Here is a 20,975-nt window from a genome sequence, read left to right on the forward strand (position 1 = left end):
TGTTCCATCTCATACCTTTTAACATTTCCTGTGTCCCCACTTTGAGATTAGACTTCAACTTTTATGAACTTGCATCAATGTTCAATAAATTAGAATCTGCAGCTGCTAATGTACTGATTTTAAGCTCAAAAGGCATCTGTGGTGTTCAATATACTTTTGTGGGCCATCAGTGCTCAGTATGGAATACATAATGGATGGACACATTTCCTGCCACCATGGTTATAGTCAACATCTTGATGGCTCTTAGTAAATATAATCATGCTTCTGACTTATATGTGGCATGGATCAGTAAAACTGCAGATATTTAAAGTCTGTATTTAAAATGAAACAACAAAGCCATTTTACTGAAAACTAGTTTTATTTTAAAATTAAGTGCATAGCACTCATCTAATTCCATTGGTGTAGACTTTAGCACCATATTTGTATTTAATGTCACAACACAGATACATTTGGTTTGCAGTCTATACTTGAGTAGTGTTTATTTAGTGGACTTTGGTAAAGCCCTTTATACATAACATTAATCTCTTCACAGTACATAGTTAATGATGGTCCAGTAATCTCAAAAAAAAAAAAAGCCTACTTTAAAGACTAATCAATAAATTAAACAAAACAAACCCACACAAAATTCCCCCCACCCCCCCACCCCCAAGCTAGCTAGCAGTTGAGTTGTATTTATATGGAAACATAATGCTTTAAAAATAGTTCTGGTTCTCCAGCACCCCATCCCACCCTGGGTATGCAGCAATAGTAATCAATTGTTTTATCCTACCACCCCCAAAAGATTAATCCAGTGTTCTTTAGCTTTTTTAAACATACTTGGGAAAGTATTACTAATAAGCTTTTTAAAAAGGTATATTCTTCTATAACAAGAATGGCATATAAACCAATCAATAAAAGCATTTGATAACACATTAAATTACCACAGGCACTGGCTGTTGTTTTCAAGTTAGGATCTCTATCCCAATATCTTACATTCATAGTATTATTGAGGTAGTTAAAATACTGAAAATTGGACTCCAGATTGCTAGGTTCTGAATGTGAACGTGAAAGATATATTCTATTTTGAACCCACTTTCCTCCAAATAATTCAAGTTTTATTAAGGTAAGAACTACCAAAATCCAATCAGCAGCCTTCTCTAAAGAGGAAAAGTGATACTTTTAGAAAATAATTTTCATGTTTGAAAACTGCCATGAGTGAGTGTTCTCACCTGAGTGGTTTTTTATATTAGTAAATCCATATTATGCCCTGTGTACTCTACCTGTAAAAGTTAAATCCTTTAAGGACAGGTCATTTCTCTAAGAATTCAGGTTGGCAGAAGCCACCCACCCACATTCATCTCCTGAAGCCATCTGGATTAGTCCATGACTATATTGAGCCCCTTCCCTTCCTAACAAAGGCCATTGGCTTGATTACTGAGACTCCTGCTGCATACCCACACTTTTATAATAAGTTTGTCTTCAATGCATTGTGGCATTCATGTGCCTGTCATGCAAATTCCCTTCTATTCAAGTGCTATCTTTAAAAAAACACAAACGAAAGACACATCGTACTAATTTTTAAACCAGAAAGCTTCCCTCCACCAAATCTCTCTCCCACAGATAAGAGCACAATAGTTTCAGCTATTACAATGATTTTTTTTTACTTTCTATGGTTATTCTCTGAAATCGTTTTACTCCCCAAACTGCCCTTGCTATAATGACTTTTATTGCTGTTTTCACTTATTACGCATATAATGAAATGTCCCAGGCAGCTGTAGGACCAATCTAATGAAAGTGGCAACTGATATTTCATAATCGGCACCTTTGCCTGCTTAGACTGACAAGCTGGATTCAAAGGCTGCTTGCAGAAACCTGTCTTCCACCTAACAAAGTGCTGCTCTAGCACAACCTGAGAACTACCCTGGCCACAGTCCCCTCCATGGTAAACGTATGGGACTTTATCCTAGAACTGACATTTTACAGTTATGCCTTTTTAAAAGAGTAATACCAAGTCTGAGTATATCACAGATTGCACTGAGAAATGCAAAACCTATATGTGTATTATGAGACACAGGAACTTCCACTTTGTTCATTCTGAGCTACACTATTATGATCTCACTTGAAAACACATCCTAGCAAGAGTATTTTAACCTATGTTATAAAGGTAGTTCATACTATAACATTCCCAAAGCATGTTGCATTACAGTTAAGTGTTTCCAAGTAGTAAAAATTCCCTGAGTTAAATGTGTTGTAATTCTAAAGATTTAAGGTTGATCACTTAAGGAGAAAAAAAAATTATGACCATGATTTTAAAATAACAGACCTACTCCACCCTTAATTTTAGTACAAAAATCCAGATACCTATTCAGGATAGGAAGTTATATAGAAACATCTAAAAAAAATTGCCTTTTACTGCACAGACTTAGGTATAGCCTAGCAACTCATGAGTTTAGTCAAAAATTCATCTGTAGAATAAAAATAAAACTCAAAACTGGAGAATTAAAAAAACCTCATCAAAAACTAATACTGTAACTTTCCTTCATAAAAGACTGTTTGGCAAGTCCACAGATAAATATTAGTCTTTGACTTATAAGCCAACATTAGGTCCAGAACCTACCACAGGTCAAATCTCAAAATGGCAAACTGGAGTCTGTCCAAATTTTTCTGTTATATTAAATATTTTTGAAATATTTGGACCATCAGCCAGGACTTGAACATTTTTGTCATGCAGAGATTTGTTGCAACAGAATTTGACACACAAACTATTAAAGTGTTTTAGTCCTCCCAGGTATTCACGTTACACTGAAAGAGATATTCAGTCTTCCTGGTGCTGGTACCTGACGAGTTCTGATGTCATTTGGATCCCTTTCTTTTTTCCGAGAAGTTTACAAAAGCCCACCCAGAACTTCCAGTCACAAAGCAGTCTGGGCCAGTCATCACCTTCACACACGATCACCTTTCAAAGCATGGAGTGATACAAGGGTAATGTTCATTTATCTGATAACTCCGGTTATATGAAACACTTAGACAGGGTTTAACTTCTACTGGTATTGCCAGTGACATCCCAACACCAGTCTGCACTTGCCCAAGGCCCTGAACACTAGTTTGGAAGCCAGCAGGACATGTCTGTAGTGTGTAAGATGAGGTGTGTGTGGTAGATACAATCTGCTGGCAGCCTGGTTGTTCCGATGTAGGATGGCGATACTGCAGCGAGGTCTGATGTGTCTGATGGAGATACTGAGGTTGCTGAAAGTGAACTGGCCGTGAGGGCTGGGAAGCTGTCTGGAACACACTTAGCTGTGCTGACTGAGGTCCTGTTTGTCCTCTCTGTTTGTTTGCTTCTTTCACATCATTATCGTGAGCACTAAAACATGGAGAGAAAGGAAAACTATTAATAAGGTTACTTGAGAAGAATTTGCAGGAAAGTCATGTCCCACACCCAACTTGTAAACAGCCCCAACCTATCACCACTTAGGTAGCACTTACTGCACCATTGTTCCAACAATAGTGAAACCTCATTTGTATCCTTCTAAAGCTCTTTCCCTTAGTGTGAACCTTGCTAGTAGCTTTGAGGGTTATTTCCAGTTTGGGAGATATGTATACAATAAGCACTTCACCATTAGCTGCTGCAGTCTGGTGGCCCCCAAATCCAAAAGATGTGGAAATGGGAAATGGGGCAAGATCTGGCCAGCTGAACTGATCTCAGAGTTATGTGGCTTATGGACACACAAAAGCAGCTCTTTTCATGTACCTAGAACCACTCTAGCAATGACAACTTCTAACTGGCTAACAGCCAAAACAGACTTCACTTCTGCAAAATATTGTTCCTATAGGGGCTTGCTCCTGGCAGCAAGTAGCTGCCAGATGCAAATATTTTAAAAACTTTGTGCCTTTGAGAATTTTTTTTTTTTTTTGTAGTGACAGAGTCTCATTTTATTGCCCTTGGTAGAGTGCCGTGGTGTCACAAAGCTCAGAGCAACCTCCAACTCCTGGGCTTAGGCGATTCTCTTGCCTCAGCCTCTCGAGTAGCTGGGACTACAGGTGCCCGCCACAATGCCCGGCTATTTTTTGTTGCAGGTTGGCTGGGCCTGGGTTTGAACCCACCACCCTTGGTATATGGGGCCAGCACCCTACCCACTGAGCACAGGTGCTGCCCCTTTCAGAAACTATTTTTAGGACACCTTATATATATAGAAAAATGTTAGTGTGAAATTACAAATACAAGAACAAAAAGGCTTACATCAATAGCCGTTCAATACACTGCACTAAGAAATCCCAGGAGTAAGCAGTAAGACGATGCAGTCTCGTAGGCCATGTTGGAGAAAGACGAAGTATAATCCTCGAAGAAGCCACACATGCAGCAGCTACTAAAGAAGGTGCATAATTTAGAAAGGCATAATCTGTGGAGACACCAAAAATGAACTTAAGCAACAGAATACACAAGACACAAGCACAGAGTCACTTATTAGCATTCATAACAACTCACCTTGCAAAGATACTTCCAAGAAGTAATCTGCATATTTGGCCATATAGAGTTTAGTTTTTTCCAAGCAAATCATTGGCCAGCCATCATGAAGATCTGTTTCATGTACTGCTTCAGAGAGATAATACTCAATGAAATGGGCAGCTGTTGGAAGGCAGAGGTTCCACTGAAACGTTTCTAATAATAATAGTTCCATATGTAGCAAATTTTGTTTTGTTAATACTAGATTCATATTAGTCATACAACCCAGGCTGTTGAGCTGCTCCAGCTTAGGCACACTATCTTCTTTTTCTTCAAATTTACCTTACAAGAAAAGTAGGGAGAGGAGAGAAAATATTAGGCAAGTGATCATTATAGGTTTAGTCAGTAAAATGGGATATGCTACCTTACTGCCAAAATTTGGATCCAAAGATATTCTTTACTCCACCTTTTGAAGATACAGTTGTGCAGAACTCTGTGGTTCTCACATTTCAATGGGGTTTTCTTTCCCAGTGTCACTGTCTTCAACCATTCCCATCCCCTAGAAAACATGCTTGAAACACGTAAACATTTTGAACTGTGTTCTGTTGTATAATGCACCAATGTACACACTGCACTATGTGCCAATGAAAAAACTGCTCTCTCAAATCTCATCAGCCAAATCCTTGCAGGAAATTTGGTTTTTGTAGTTAGGTGGTGGCTGGTTGAAGAAAATTATTTTAGAATAGAAGATAGTTTTAAAAATTTAATGTCATAGCTTTATTTGATATCAAAAATAGTTAAACTTCAGGTATTTCATCTTGGCATATTTTCAGCATAATCACAATTTCAGGGAGAGAGATAGAGACCAGAGGGGAAAACTGGGTGAATTATCACTTCACAAAACACCCCATCCCTCCTCTTCTGAACAAAAATCTAGTTAAGTCTGTTAAAAGAAAAACAAGGAGGGGAAGATACTTAATATATGTTTACTACTACATCGCTAGATAACTTATCTTTTAGATCCTCTTAGGACAATATGATGACAGAACTTCATTTCATAGGCACTGATTTCTTTTCAGGAAAAAACTCATCTATGAGGTTTCAGCTATGTACAGCTAAAGATTCTCTTTCTAGCCCCAGAATAATATTTCCATAGAAGGTATCACCTTACACTGTAATTTCCAAGTAAGCATTTTTCCATACACATAAGGCATTTGTCTTAGGTATTTCTAGAAATGATGGCTAGAGAAAATTCACAAACTATAAAATACCATTATGATTTTCCAGATGTAGCAATAGAACCAAAGCACTGTCCTCAAGTCTCTTTGGGACTTTGTCCAATGGTGGTGGTTCGTAAACAGGAAATTATAACTAAGCCTTCTACCTCTCAGGGTTCCATTCTATTTTATATGTAAGCTTTAGATCAGATAGAAGAGGAAACCACTGTTCTCAATATAATAAAGTGAAGTTCTTCAGAAGAAGAATAACCTGAGAATTTAGTTCAGTCCCTCTGGATGAATCACTATGGCTTTCAAGTAGCCAGCCATTTGTACAGCAGCAGCAATATTGGTAGTGTACTTCAAAGGAATACTGTAAAAATTAATGAATTTATTTATATCATGCTTAAAGTTCCTTTGAAGAAATTAATATACCATAATATGAAACATTCCTGATCCTTGAATTATTTCTTTAAAACTGTCAACATTGGGGGTAAAAAGGTATATAAACAATTTCACTGCTCAAGAAACAAGGTAATAAGGTTGGCCATCTCATTTAAGGTCATATTAAGTCAAACTAAAAATGGAAGTCAAAAGAAAGATTAACATTTGAATCCCCAAATCAGCACCAGGTTTATGGGGGTGATAACTACCAGGAGAATAGACTTCTATATTACTAAGCGTCTATGGGATTTTTATATTTATAAAGTATTTGAATGTTACAAGTATAAAAGACTTTGCATATTGATTTGCAAAGTGAAAAATAACCTCCATACTATGTAAATAACCATACTTGAAATTGTAATTCAGGTTCAAATTTTTTAGAACTTTTTTATTATGTACAGTAATACTCAGTTTAAAGGGCTATAAATAAATAAATACTCATATTAAAGGGCTTTTAAAAGTGTGAAAACCTCAGTGAGCACCTGTATTCATATCTATAGTTTTTGTTGTGCTGAACACTGTATGTGTGGGGTTTTTAAATCTACTTATTCGTAGTACCACACACAGGTCACAAATATCAATTTCTCCAACTGAAAGGAAATACCAGAAGCCATGTGATTATATTGATAAAGGCCCCAAACAGGAAATAAGGGCACAGGAAATTCACATCTGTTTCCCAGAAAATAAAGAATTAGAGGCCACAGAGACAAAAGACCAAGTTGTCTTTCCTTTATAGGAAACATTCTTATCAAACATGGAAACCAACACATTTTCAAAGCCAGCAGTGAATGGTAGGTATGAGGTAGAGAAAATCTATATCCTGACTAGGACATGGATCAGGTGCTATCGTGAGCCAGTCCATATTCTTTTCTTTTATTTACTAAGTGGAGGAAAAAAGTTAACTTTAACATATAGTAAGGATGGTCACAAATTTATAATACTATCAATCTAATATTATATAAAATGGGTAAAGAACAGGAAGAGGTTTATAGAAAAAAAATTATAAATTCATTAAAAATTGAGGTGTGAATTAAACCAACTGTGAGATGTAATTTTTCACTGGTCAGACATTAAAGTTAAAAGCTTTGCTAACCCAGTATTGGTGGGCAAGGGGAAATAGAACTTGTTACAAATTGTTAACTACTAAAAGCCTCTTATTTCATCTTGACTCCAAGATCATTTCTTAATTATCTAAGACCTTGGGAAAATTATCAATAACCCTATCTCCAAGCTTGCTTCCATACTATCCATAAATTTAATGCTGGTCACAGAAGGCAGGGGAAACTAGGGCATACATGTGAAAGAATCAAGGTCCATTTTATAAGTCAGAACCATTAGGACAGAGGAGGCAGGCTGGAGATTACAGATTACAAAACAGCTTAAGGTAGAATTAATTGGTATGATGATAAAAAAATTTATGTTCAATTTCCTATGTACTTTTAAACATATTACCCCACTTGATACTCACAACAACTTAGCTGTAGAGAAATACACTGAGACTCAAAGGGCACTGAAATTCATATAGTGGATGAGAGATTCAAAACCAGAAAATTGGCTCAGAACCCGTAGGACAATGGTTACAGCACCAGCCACATATACTGAAGGTGGCGGGTTCGAGCCTGGCTTGAGATAGCTAACCAACAATGACAACTGCAACAAAAAGTAGCCAGGCATTGTGGCGGACACCTGTGGTCCCAGCTGCTTGGGAGGCTGAGGCAAGAGAATTGCTTAAGCCCAAGAGTTTGAGGTTGCTATAAGCTGTGATGCCACAGCATTCTACCCAGGGTGACATGGTGAGACTGTCTCAAAAAAAAAAAAAAAATATATATATATACACACACACACATATATATCAAAACTAGAAAAATCATCATTATGGTCCCTGCTCTAAAATACTGCTCTCCAATTAGAGATAAACCATAGACCCTTTCTTTCTACTTCTAATAACACAGACACCTGTGTAGCCAGATAAGCATTTGGTGTGCTCCATCTTTGGCTAAACTACCTGCAGCTTCCCAATTTACTCTGTAATTGGAATCCAGCTGTCACCCACTCATGTCAGCTGTAAGCTTCTTCACTTTTATTTAGCAGGACACCCATCCCAAAGCAAGGAGCAGCTGGGGGAGGGGCACACAAAAAGTTCAATCATTCTATAAGGAGAGAGGCATTATTTGAATGTTTCTGGTATCCAAATGTAACAGAGTATAAGAATGTAAGAAACACGAGAATGAACTCCATAAACTGAAACAGACATGGGATACTGAAAACAGGCTATCAGTTTATAAGCATCCTAACCTTTTTGGCTATAAAGTCAAAGACTGGGGATGGGGGGGTGAAGGGAGAGAGGGCTGCAGGCTAAGGGCCATCCTCTTAGATTCCCAGCCCTCTTCTGACCCCTTCCTACTTGGGAGGGGCTGAGATCCTGAAGGACACCTCACACATTCCTACTCTCCAGTGCAAAAGGAAGAATGTAAAAGCAGTTCTTCTCTTTCAGGGAAAAGGGGCTTAGAAGTATCAGTATAAAAGAAGGGGTAAGTATCCAGTTCTTTCATTAATAGGGGATAAACAATTCATATTTGAACCCCATGAAATACAGCCTAGTCATTGGAAAATATAATGACAAATTATAATTTGTCAAAATATAGCCAAAAATAATGACATATTACCAGAGTAAATAATGACATATTATCAATAAAATAAATTGATCACGACCTTAAACTAACAGTAATACATAATTTAAAAAACAAGAATTAAAACTCCATTCCAACCAACCTAAGTAAGAAAGTACACAAAGATGAGCCTCTTATTTGGCCCAAACCACACTTTTAAGAATGGCAGACACAGAACAAGTGGGACACTGTAGTGATGCCCATAGCAGGCAAAAAGTCACTTTCCACTAATGATCCCAAGTTTTAAAATAACCTAACTTGCATGTCTGATTGCTGGTGTGTTTCTACTATAAACTGATACTGTAATAAACTGCCATTGTGTGGAATACTATTAAACCCCAAAGGGCTTCATAGCCAGGGATGAAACATATAGTATTAGACACATGATTAATACGAGCATGAAACTTTAATTAAAGGTTAAATTAAAGGTTAATTATAAATGTACAAGCATTGCCTCTCTGGCTTCTGGGTGGGGAAGTGGAGTGGGTGATGCGTCTGGATCTTAGAACAATAGATTAAAGAGGAAAGAAATATAGATATAGGAAGTAAATAGTATTGTGCTGAGAATTTGGCTTAAAGTGCATGGGGATAGGGTTGGATGAGCTTAGAAAGGTAGCTGGGTCCAGGGGAAAGGTCCTCAAGAACACATTAAGCAAATTTCACCTTAACACACAAGTAGTAGGGAGCCACCACTGTGGCTGTGTTTTATTTACATTCAGTCTAGGTCTATAGGGATTTGAAATAACTTATAAAAGGATATTCAAGGAGACAAAAGTTGGGTCATCACATCAAAAGAATGAGGGCAGGGCTCAGTGCCCATAGCTCAGTGGTTAGGGCACTGGCCACATACATAGAGCCTAGTGGGTTTGAACCCAGCCCAGGCCTGCTAAACAATGACAACAACAACAAATAGCTGGGCATTGTGGCGGGCACCTGTACTCCCAGCTACTTGGGAGGCTGAGGCAAGAGAATCACTTAAGCCCAAGAGTTTGAGGTTGCTGTGAGCTGTGATGTTCCAGCACTCTACTGTGTGCTACATCATGAGACTTTGTCTCAAAAAAAAAAAAAGAAAAAGAAAAGAATGAGGGCAAGAAAATAAAATCTGAAAAGAGAACAGTATCAGAGATGCTACCACATAGGACTGCATTTGGTTTTAGGTTAATTAATAGTCAAAGCACAGAGGTGTTTTAGAAGGAACTCTAGTGGCATGAGTGTAGGGGTAATGTTCATTAGACAGTAGCCATATTAGATTCCAAACCCTCAAGTAGGGCTCAGAGGTGAAGGGTATCAGTATATTTACATACTACTTTGAAATAGGGCTTAAACTTCTATCATAATGACATGGATAATATAAAAATTATTAGCAATTCAACTTCAATATCAAATACAGTCTTTTCATATTACGAAAAGAAGAAAAAACTCAATTGCAATTTCTGTACTTGCCCTCTCTCTTCAGTGAGAGTACTAACAAGCAAAGAAATGAGTTACAGGAAGATGTTAAGAGAAAGGGGCCCCCAAAGGGTAATCAATACACTCTGTATTGGGTAACAAATATGGTTGTATCAGATTGTATCTTGAAGCCTATTACATAGTTGGCCTAATGCGTAAGTGAAGGTTTTCGAATTTGTAGCAGTTGCATGTAAACTTTCTGCTCATTAAGCCAACTCGTTAGGTGGTCAGTGCAAAGTATTCTAATAATATAAGAGTATGGTACCTTTAAGTAAGACTTTTTCAACTCCAGCTCCATCGATGTTTTGGGCCAGAGAATTCTTTGTTATGGGGAACTGTCCTGTGTACTACAAGATGGTAAGTGGCAACCCAGGCCTCTGTATACTAGATACCAATAACATCACCCTAGGATGCGACAACCAAAAATGTCTACAAGTGTCCCTTGTGGGACAAAATTGTTCCTGGTCAAGAATCACTACTTTAAAACAGTGGTTCTCAATTGGAAAGGCACATCAGAATCACTTTTGGAACTTTTAAATTAAAAGTTAAAAGATACTCAAGCTCCATTATGTAGATTCTGACTTAGTAGACCTGATAGACATTTGTTATCAGAATTTTCAGGATATTCGGCTTAGGCACATGTTTTTATAAGACTCCAGAGGCTGGGTGCCATGGCTCATGCCTATAATTCTAGCACTCTGGGAGGCTGAGGCAGGTGGACTGCTTGAGTTTGAGATCAGCCTAAGCAACACTGAGACCCTGTCTCTACTAAAAATAGAAAAACTAGCTAGGCATAGTGGTGGGCACCTATAGTTCCAGCTACTTGGGAGGCTGAGGCAGGACGATCGCTTGATCTGAGTATTTTGAGGTTGCTGTGAGCTACAATGATGCCATGGCACTCTACCCAGGGCAACACAATGAGACTCTATCTCAAAAAACAAATAAATAAATAAATAAATAATGTCTTAAAAACTGTGCCAGCATGTTCAACATAAGCTTCTTGACACTAGAAATGTGGAATGAATGAGGTTTCTGATTTTTCTGAGGTGTACATAAGTTTATTTTATTATATAAACCACAGGAATTTCCAGTCATGTAGATCAGATCCATACTTACTTGCTAGAAGTAGACAGGAAAGCGCAACTAAATGCAGCTGCTGGATGGAGATGTCATAGCGATCCATAAACAGGTCCAGCAAATAGACAGCAAGATGTCGGGCTGAAGGGCAAAGCGTGAAACGATTGCTCACAATGGCAATCAAGTCAGCAAAATACCGTCTGAGACTTAGTTGAGGGGACTGGCCTTTGTAAGAGGGCAACTTCAGCTCCTAAATCAAGAGGAACAACATTTAGTCTGACACATCTGTAGAAGTATCCTTACAATGCAAAGATTTAACATTGTTTTTCCAGTATATTACTGTTACACAATGCCCAAAACATACTTTTCTTGAGTGGAACACAAAAATGAAAATTTGAATGGAAGGATAATGAATGGCATTTAAAATGTGAGTTAAAATCAAACTTTTCTCCTTATTCTTAACCACCTCTGATGAGACCAATTACAGGCATTTCTTGCTTTATGAAACTGACACATTGTGGAAGGATTTTTAGAAAGGCAATCCTGTTTTCCCTACCATGTGTTTTCAGAAAAACAACCTTACCAAAAAAAAAAAAAAACAAACAAACAAAAAAAAAAACCCAACAACAAAAAAAAACAACCATTCAACACAAACAAACTCCTCTCCATGAAGTTCAAAGCTTTTGGTTAGAAAGTAAATGGCTATGCTCCTGGCAAATTGCATAGTGTATTATACTTACAGTGACATAGAGACTAATATCCATCTTACTAGTATCTTCTAATTTTGTTTTGTTTTCCTTTAGCAATGTTATGATCTCCCCTTTGCCACCATCCCCTCATACACCTAAAATCATCTTTCAATCTCTGGACTATAGTACATATATTAACTATATCAACTTATTTTTTTTAAACTAGGAAATTTTTCTACTAGTAAAGGATTTCTAGAGCATAGAGAAAGATAGAAAGTTTCCAAATTGATTTTATAGGTCAGCAAAATGCTGACACTAAACCCAACAAGATAAAATAGTAGGAGGCAACACTGATATAATCCCAAAAGCACAGGCTAAAAAAAAAAGAGAGAGAATTGGACTTTATCTAAATTAAAAATTTATCCAAGAACACTATCAACAGAGTGGAAAGACAACTCACAGAAAGGAAGAAAACATTTACAAATCCTATCAGATAAGGAGTTAATTCTAGATTATATATAAAAAAGCTACAAATGAACAAAATAACCAACCATATTAAAAATGAACAAAGGGCTTGAACAGACATTTCTCCAAAGAAGATATACAAATGCCCAACAAGCAAATATGAAACATGAAAAAGATAGTCAACTTCACTAATCATTAGGGAAACGTAAATCAAAACCACTAAGAGACCACTTCTCACACACATTAGGACTGCTATTATTAAAAACAAAACATAAAACCCAGAAACAAGTGTTGGTGTGCATGTGGAGAAGAAACTGGAACTCTTGTATATTACTGGTGAGAATGTAAAATGGTGTAGTTGCTGCAGATAAGAATATAGCAGCCCCTCAAAAAATTAAACAAAGAATTACCACGTGATCCAGCAATTCCACTTTTAGGTATATACCAAAAAAACTGAAAGCAGCGACTTGAGCAGGTATGTGTATACCCATGTTCACAACAGCATTATTTATAATAACCAAAAGGTGCAAATTACCTAAATACCCATTAGTAGATGAATGTCTAAACAAAACGTAGTATAGTTACACAATGGAACATCATTCACCCTTAAAAAGGAAATTCTGACATACATTCATCTACATCAGTGATTTTTAACTGATATGCCACAAATGCTTTCACAGATGATTAAATTATTTCCAGAAGTACAAAGCACAGTAAGTATATTCTTTTCTTTACTCTTTTTCTTTTTTCTGAGAAACAGTCTCAGTAAAGTGCCATGATGTCACAGCTCATAGCAACCTCTAACTCTTGGGCACCAGTGATCCTCTTGCCTCAGCCTCCCAAGTAGCTGGGACAACAGGTACCCTGCCACCTGGCTATTTTTAGAGATGGGGTCTTGCTCTTGCTCAGGCAATCCATCTACCTCTGCCACCCAAAGTGCTAGGATTACAGGCGTGAGCCACTGTACCCAGTCTTTACTCTTTTTTTTAATCAACGTAATTTAAATGTACCACTAAAGCTTAACATTAGGATCAAGTGTGCCATGAGATTAAAGAAAGGTTGAAAACCACCGATCTACATGGATGAACCCTGAACAAAGTATGCTAAGTGGAAAAAAAAGGGCACAAAAGACATTTATTATATGATTCCACTTACATGAGGTACCCAGCATAGTCAAATTCATGGGATAGAAAGTAGACTGGTTATCAAGCGCTGGAAAGTCAGAAATTGGGAGGTACTGTTAAATGGGCATGGAATTTCAGTTTGGGAAGATGAAAGAGTTCCAAAGATGGAAAGTGGTAATGGCAGCACAACAGTGTAAACGTACCTAATGTCACTAAACTGTACCTTTAAAAATGGCTAGAATAGTAAGTTTTAGGTTATGTATACTTTATAATAAGCAAAAACAAAGGGAAACTACATATTAATCTAACTTAACATTACCTAATATAAATAGATAAAATAGTCGCCAATGTAATTTAGTAGTGTATCCAAAGAATACATCATCATCAACTGTAGCATCCCAGGAATGTTAAGGATGGTTCATTATTAGGAAACCTGTAAGTTGCAATAAAAATTCACACATAAATATGCACAATCATCTTGACAGATGCCAAAACAGTATCTGCAATAAAGGTAACCCTGGGAGAGAAGAGATGTACATCTCTTTGAGGAACAGGAAGGAAGGAAGTAGAAAGATCTCAAATATAATAGCCAGCATCTCACTTGGAGATGAACCAACAGAAGGATTATCATTCTAGCACCCACTATTGGCAATGTTATATTTAACATTCTGTGAGTACTAACCAAATAGAAAAAGAAGAAAAAGGTGTAATTTTTAGAAAGGAAAAACCAAAGGTAATTTTCAGGAGCAAAATTATTACTTTTCAGATAGTAGAATTTACATCAGAAAGCCCAAGAAAAATCAAGAGAAAAAAATAAAGAGAAACAGTAAGAATTCAGTAAGATGTCTGATTACAAAATTAGTATAAAAAGTCAATAGCTCTTCTTTATACTAATAATCACTCTGAATTAACTATAAAAGTGAAACACTTAGAAATAAAATTTACACATGCCAGCACTATATGAATATTAATTTACTTTAAAATTCTGATGAGGTATGGACCACTTACATACATGGGCAGACATTCCTTTTTCTTGGTTAGGAGAACATATATGGTAACAGTGGCATATCAGATAAGGAGAGAATAGATGCATTTAATATTTCTGCCACATATGACAGAGGACTAATTTCTTTGTTATTCAGAAAACTCTTGTTTATAAATCAGTAAGAAAAAGGCAACAAATATGGATAGTTTAACCCACAAACTTTATGGCCACCCAATATATAATATAATTCTTATCTAATCTAAATTTAAAGAATTATACAGTTCATTAAAATGTTACCACTGGGGGAAATTGGATAAAGGGTATGGTGAAATCTTTCTTATTACTGCAAGTGAGTCTACAGTAATTTCAAAATAAGAAGTTTAATTTAAAAAGGCTCAATGTCTAATAGGGAACTGGTTAAATAAACTGTGAGGCACTGATTCAAAGTGGCTCTTTAAAATAAAGGGCAGTACAACTATCTGTGTTGGTAAGGAAAAATCTGATAAATTAAGGGTGGAGTTTGAGAAAGGTATAGAACAATGAATATGTATCATGACGTCTGTATCAACAACAAAAACATTTTACTAGAAGGTATATTAATGTATTAGGTATATTTTCAGGAGAAATAATAGTGGTAGTAACCTTAGAGGACCAGGGACTAATAGGGGTTGGATGAGGCTCATTTTGAGACCTTCCCATACAATCTGAAGTTTTTTTGAACCATGTGCATGCATTACATAATTTTTTTTTTTTTTGAGACCGAGTCTCACTACATCACCTTGGGTAGAGTGCCTCGGCGTCACAGCTCACAGCATCCTCAAATTCCTGATCTCAAGTGATTCTCTTGCCTCAGCCTCCCAAGTAGCTGAGACTACAGGTGCCCACCAAACACCCGGCTATATTTTTGTTTCAGTTGTCATCATTGTTGTTTAGCAGGCCTGGGCTGGGTTCAAACCAGCCAACCTTGGTGCATGTGGCTGGCACTGTAACCACTGCACTATGGGCACCAAGCTCTGGCTATTTTTGTGGTAGTTGTCATTGTTGTTTAACAGGCCCGGGCTGGGTTTGAACCTGCCTGTCTCAGTGTATGTGGCTGGTGTCCTACCCAGGCACCTGATCTACAGGCACCAAGCCTATTACTGAAAAATGTTAAGAAGTATTAACAGGGGTTACTTAATGGACTAATAGGCCATTTTATGGTTTTAATTTTTGTATAAGTGAGAAAAGCCTACAACACTATTGAAAAAAAAAAAAACAGGGCGGTGCCTGTGGTTCAGGGGGTAGGGCACTGGCCCTATATACCAAGGGTGGTGGGTTCAAACCCGACCCCGGCCAAATTGCAACAACAACAAAAATAGCTGGGCATTGTGGCGGGCGCCTGTAGTCCCAGCTACTCAGGAGGCTGAGGCAAGAGAATCACCAAGGCACTCTACCGAGGGCGATAAAGTAAGTCCGTCTCTACAAAAAAAAAAAGAAAGAAAAAGAAATCTATTTATTCAAATAAAGGGAACACGCTGATTTCTCATGTAGCTTAGATTTTTCTGTTATTCTACTTCTATAGATCTTGACAATGGTATAAATGAGTTGCAACTTTACCTTTGCTGCCATCACGTGACATTTACTAAGCATCTCTCATGTAGCAGCGGGCACTATGCTAACCCCCAGGGATAAAGGCTGGAAAAATCTCAAGTCTCTCTGTAGCAGGTGAATCAAATAGAGAATATATATAGTAATCATAGGCTACTATGGAAATATAGAGGAAGGCAATCTAACTCAGCTCAGAGGGTGGAAGTTGGGGGGAAAAAAAGCCAGGGTAAATTTTTTGACCATGGTCTTAAAGCAGGAGTGTCCAACCTTTCCCTTTCCTCTGCTGCACAATGGAAGAAGAGTTAAGAGTTGTCTTGGGCCAAACATAAAATACACAAACACTAACAAAAGCTGATGAGGAAAAAAAAGTCCATGAATACTTTTCATGTTATCTGATACAGATAAGCAAAAAAAAGTCCTCAGAAAAATCAACATACAGGTTGGACACGGGTGTCTTTTTTTTTTGTAGAGACAGAGTCTCACTTTATCACCCTCGGTAGAGTGTGGAGGCATCACACAGCTCAAGCAACATCCAACTCCTGGGCTTAGGCGATTCTCTTGCCTAAGCTTCAGAGTAGCTGGGACTACAAGTGCCTGCCACCACACCCAGCTATTTTTTTGTGGCAGTTTAGCCAGGGCCGGGTTTGAACCCACCACCCTTGGTATATGGGACCCACGCCCTACCCACTGAGCCACAGGCACTGGCCCGGACACTAATGTCTTAGGGACTCCCTGGGAAACATAGGTGGAAAAGATCAGTGGACTTTATTTTTAACTATGTTACCTTTACTAAGGTCTATCAATAGGAGATTTTTAACAATGTGTCCAACATTCTCTATATGTGCTTTCAAATGATAAAGTACAGGGTATGTCAGATGACTGTCGACTTCATTCTCTTTGTCCAGGTTGCAGTCTTACATGCATAAGAAAATGACTCCTGCGTCTCTCAGTTTATAAGCTTCTTCTATCTATTCCTGATCCCCTAGAATTGAACACACTTGTCCAATCTTGTTCATATGTTTCTCGGGAATCCATAAAACCAAAGCACATAGCATTATCTCCAGTTTCAAGTGTGTATCAGCTCACCCCCTCCCAAATGCCATCCCTTTCCCAGAATGGAACTATCCAGGTAGGATTGAAATAAAGGCCTAAAAGGAATACTCAGAAGCATAAATACAACTCTATGCGATATATATTTTCTTGCTAGAATTGTTCCCATTTGTCATTAAGGCTCCTAAAAATACTTTCCCTCACAGCCTATGACGCCAAGTATATATAGCAAAATGATGAGAAGAAAACAGAATAAAAGGAGACAGCTACTTTGTAGGTTTTTTTTTTGGCGGGAGAGTAAATTATGTTTCACAAAAAAACAGTATAGCTGGCATGAGAATTTCCATTCATTGTAATTTTCACTCCTCCTTAGTAGATACAATGCAGGTTAGACCAATTATTTCTCCACAAACCTTGGGTCTAAACATAGAATGCATTCTGTAGTATTCAAATGACAAATGCCCAAAGGAAGACCTAAATTTGGGTACTGTAAATTATAAAAAGATTAGACTATGAATAGCCTGGAATAAACGTGTCTTTTCTATAGAAAAATTCATTTTAACTTTTCCTTGACTTGAGTTTACTGCAAATAGTGGTCTCTCTGGTTCTAGTTTAAGTTTTTCTGATTAAAGTAAATTCTTTATAAAGTGTTACCAATGTGTTAAATCATGAACATGGTTTACATAGTGCTTTATTTTTAAAGACAGCTCAGGGCAGCATGCCAAAGGTGGCCCAAGACAACTTTCAGTGCCATTCTTTTTTCCTCTGATAGTCCTTAATCAACTTAAATGCAGAGTTGGGTCTTACTCCTTGAATCCTCCGGAGACTAATGCACAAAAGCATTCAACAAATCTGATTTTTAAAAAAAAGTATTGACTTTCTCAACTGACAAAATTAATTCGGAAAAACACTCAGGATTAAAATTATCTACACACATAAAAAATAAAAAATGTAAAAGTGTATGTATAATTAACATCAGATAATTAATTTCACCACATACCAGAGGGATAAAGAGGCTAACACTTAAAAGAACTTTTAAAAATATGTAGAATTATATATCAATTTTTTAAAAAGAAAAGAACACTTCAAACTGAAAGATGACATCTGAAAAAAAAAATTTAAACAATTTTCAAAGTAGAAAACCTACAACTCTCTTCCTAACACTCCAGAGGTTCCATAGTTGAAATTATTATTATTATTTATTTATTTTTTTTTTTTTTTTGCAGTTTTTGGCCGGGGCCAGGTTTGAACCCACCACCTCCGGTGTCTGGGGCCAGCGCCCTACTCCTTTGAGCCACAGGCACTGACCCATAGTTGAAATTTTATGTGGTACAAATAAATGATCTCTCCTAAGGGGCTGCAGTGTATTTAGCATGTCTAAGAGACTGAGTATCAGAATTAATAATTAGCATTTAGAAATCTCAACCTAAAAAAGTTTGTAACAATTTAAGTCAGAATTAGGTTTTTCAATCTATTTAACCTGGTCAGAAACTCAAGATATGGGTTCACTATCATTTCAGGATCTCTCAACTTCAAGAGTCAGAATCCCTTTTATTAAAGACTCAGCTGTTTGGCTTTTTTCTCAGTTTTCTACACTTAACAAATGGCTGTCTCTATCCAAGATGAAATTGAGTTAGGCTAGAGATCGTTTTGAATCCAGTCTCTCTTCTGATTATGAAGCAGAACTGTCTCATTAAGTGGTCTTGTGACATGCAGAGCAAAAGTGCAATTTAAGAGCAACAATACACAGACTTTGCTTTGTGCTGGAAAAGTGTATTATTTCCCAATATCTATTAAGTATCCTAAGTCTACTTTTCTGACTTTGATATTAGCATGAGGAAGCAGCTAACTCCTTCCACCTTAAGCCTTTCTGGATAGCCCAAATCTTGGGGAGTAATATTAGGAGTTATCACTTAGCCAACCACTATAAGCCAAACACTGATCTAAGCACATGCATGCTACCAACCTACTTAAATTTCACAATCGCCTCAATCATAAAGTACATTCCATTATTACTCCTCACTTTACACATAAGGACACTGAAAACTAACACATCCAAGTCTCACAGCAAGTGAAAGCCTGGGAATTTAAGTACAAACGCGAGTTATATCCACCAGCAACCACAGATAAACCAAGGAGGCTGCTCTGCCCAATAAAAATTCAGCATACGTATCTTTTTAAATATAAGATCAAATTCACGTTCCACCTGGAAACAAGAACATCAAAATGTTCATTTCCATCGTCTCTTTTCCAACTACCACGCCCCCCCATCCCCCTTAAGCGGCAGGTTCTTCTGATACGTCCCAGGGAAGGAGACAAGAAGTCAATTAACCTTGACCGAGTAAGCAAACTCGCCCTTTCTGGCCTGGAAGGTAATGAGTAAGGAAGGAAGCCGAGATTCCAAGCGCGAGACACCGAATGGGAAAGTCGGGCCTCAAGAGTTACCTTATACCGAAGCGCTTGGTGAATATCAGCAGCCAGCTGTCCTCGCCACCACTGCCCCTCCAGCTCCATGGGCCCCGGCGGCGCGCCTAGCCAGACGCGGCAACTTCTGTCTGTAAAACACAGCCCAGACGCGGTCACCGCCAGCTCCTTGCCCCACCGACCCTTCGTGCCCCTTCCCCATCTTCACCTGACTCGCCCTAAACCCAGCACCGATCCAGACCCATCCTTAACCCCACACGTAAGGCCCGATCTGCCACTCAGGAGGAGCTGCCTATTCTGGGCACTGCCCAAACTGGTGTCGGGCAAAAGGGGATCGACTCGTGCCCCAAGTTACCAATGTGTGGCCCTGGGTGCCAGCCCAGGAAAAGCTGGAGCGGGAGGCTTGGCATCCTGCAACCTGCGCCCGGGGGTCGAACTATCCCGCCGGCTCTAAGGAGCAGACGAAAAACTTAACACTAGTCACGGCCCAGCTATGGTGAAAAGCTTTCCCGAGAAATCCGGAGGTCAATATCTGCCTGGCTGTGGGGGTCCGACCCTGCTGCTGACCATCCCGCGCTTGCTCCTCCTCAGGAGCCCCGAGGAACTCCCGGGACCGCGCGGCCCCAGAATGGCGAACAAAAGGCCGGGCCGATCAGGCTCCGCGCCTTGCCCCGCGAGGGTCCGGTGCCCTGCAGGCCCGCCCGGCCTCGCGGCAGCTCCCTTACCCGGAACCAAGGCCCTCACAGCCCCAGCCCCACCGGCGTGCGAGGGGTGCCGGCCCCGCTCATGCTGCGGACAGTCGGCCGCGAAGCGCCGGCCTCAGCTCGGGCCCAGCGCCTGGGCGCTCGCGCCGCCCATTGTTAAAAGACCGGCAGGCGGCTCCGCGTACAAAGCCAGAGCGGGGCACAGGCAGCCCCGCCGCTGCCAATCTCGTCTCGCGATACAGTGGGGTCGCCCCGAGCCGTCCAATCGGCTGCCGGGCCGGGCCCAGGTGCGGCGCCGCTGAGCCCCAGCCTGGACCCGGAGGCATCCCAGTCACCGCGGTGCGGCCTGTGCTTCGGTCGTCCGACACTCCTGCCACCACCCAGCCCGAAGCTGGCCTGGGAGCGGCTAAATTCGGAAGAGCACCGGAGAAATTATAACATTGATCACTGCAGTGGCCAATCCACCCAGGCTGCTTACCTGCTGAGAACCTTGGATGGCTCCCTGGTGCCCACGGAGGAAAGGCCCCACGATCTCTCACTTTGGCATTTAAAAACCTTCACAGCGTGGATTCAATTTGTCTTATCTCATATTGCAACAGCCCATATATTTTAGGGGTTGCTTAGTGGAATTATCAATCTTTTCAAATGTGCTTTAGCTGTTTGAGCAG

General features: G+C 39.1%; 1 protein-coding gene across 3 annotated transcripts; it reads right to left on the minus strand.

Annotated features, from left to right (window-relative positions):
- Positions 1-339: 339 nt before the first annotated feature.
- Positions 340-20,604, minus strand: CCNJ (cyclin J). 3 transcript variants are annotated; one of them, XM_003787312.1, is made up of 6 exons: positions 20,329-20,604; positions 19,625-19,734; positions 11,319-11,529; positions 4,466-4,765; positions 4,220-4,343; positions 340-3,343 (listed from the first exon to the last, which is right to left on the minus strand). In XM_003787312.1, the coding sequence occupies exons 2-6, from the start codon at positions 19,691-19,693 to the stop codon at positions 2,932-2,934; spliced, it is 1,116 nt and encodes a 371-aa protein (XP_003787360.1). In that variant the 5' UTR covers positions 19,694-19,734; positions 20,329-20,604; the 3' UTR covers positions 340-2,931. The 3 variants fall into 3 exon arrangements, with proteins under 3 accessions (XP_003787360.1, XP_003787359.1, XP_023367527.1); XM_003787311.1 differs by having other exon boundaries at positions 4,220-4,379; XM_023511759.1 differs by lacking the exons at positions 19,625-19,734; positions 20,329-20,604 and adding an exon at positions 13,877-13,932 and having other exon boundaries at positions 2,501-3,343; positions 4,220-4,379.
- Positions 20,605-20,975: the final 371 nt, after the last annotated feature.

The sequence above is a fragment of the Otolemur garnettii genome, unplaced genomic scaffold (assembly GCF_000181295.1).
Source record: "Otolemur garnettii isolate 467f Iridium unplaced genomic scaffold, OtoGar3 scaffold00021, whole genome shotgun sequence".
NCBI classification, from domain to species: Eukaryota; Metazoa; Chordata; class Mammalia; order Primates; family Galagidae; genus Otolemur; species Otolemur garnettii.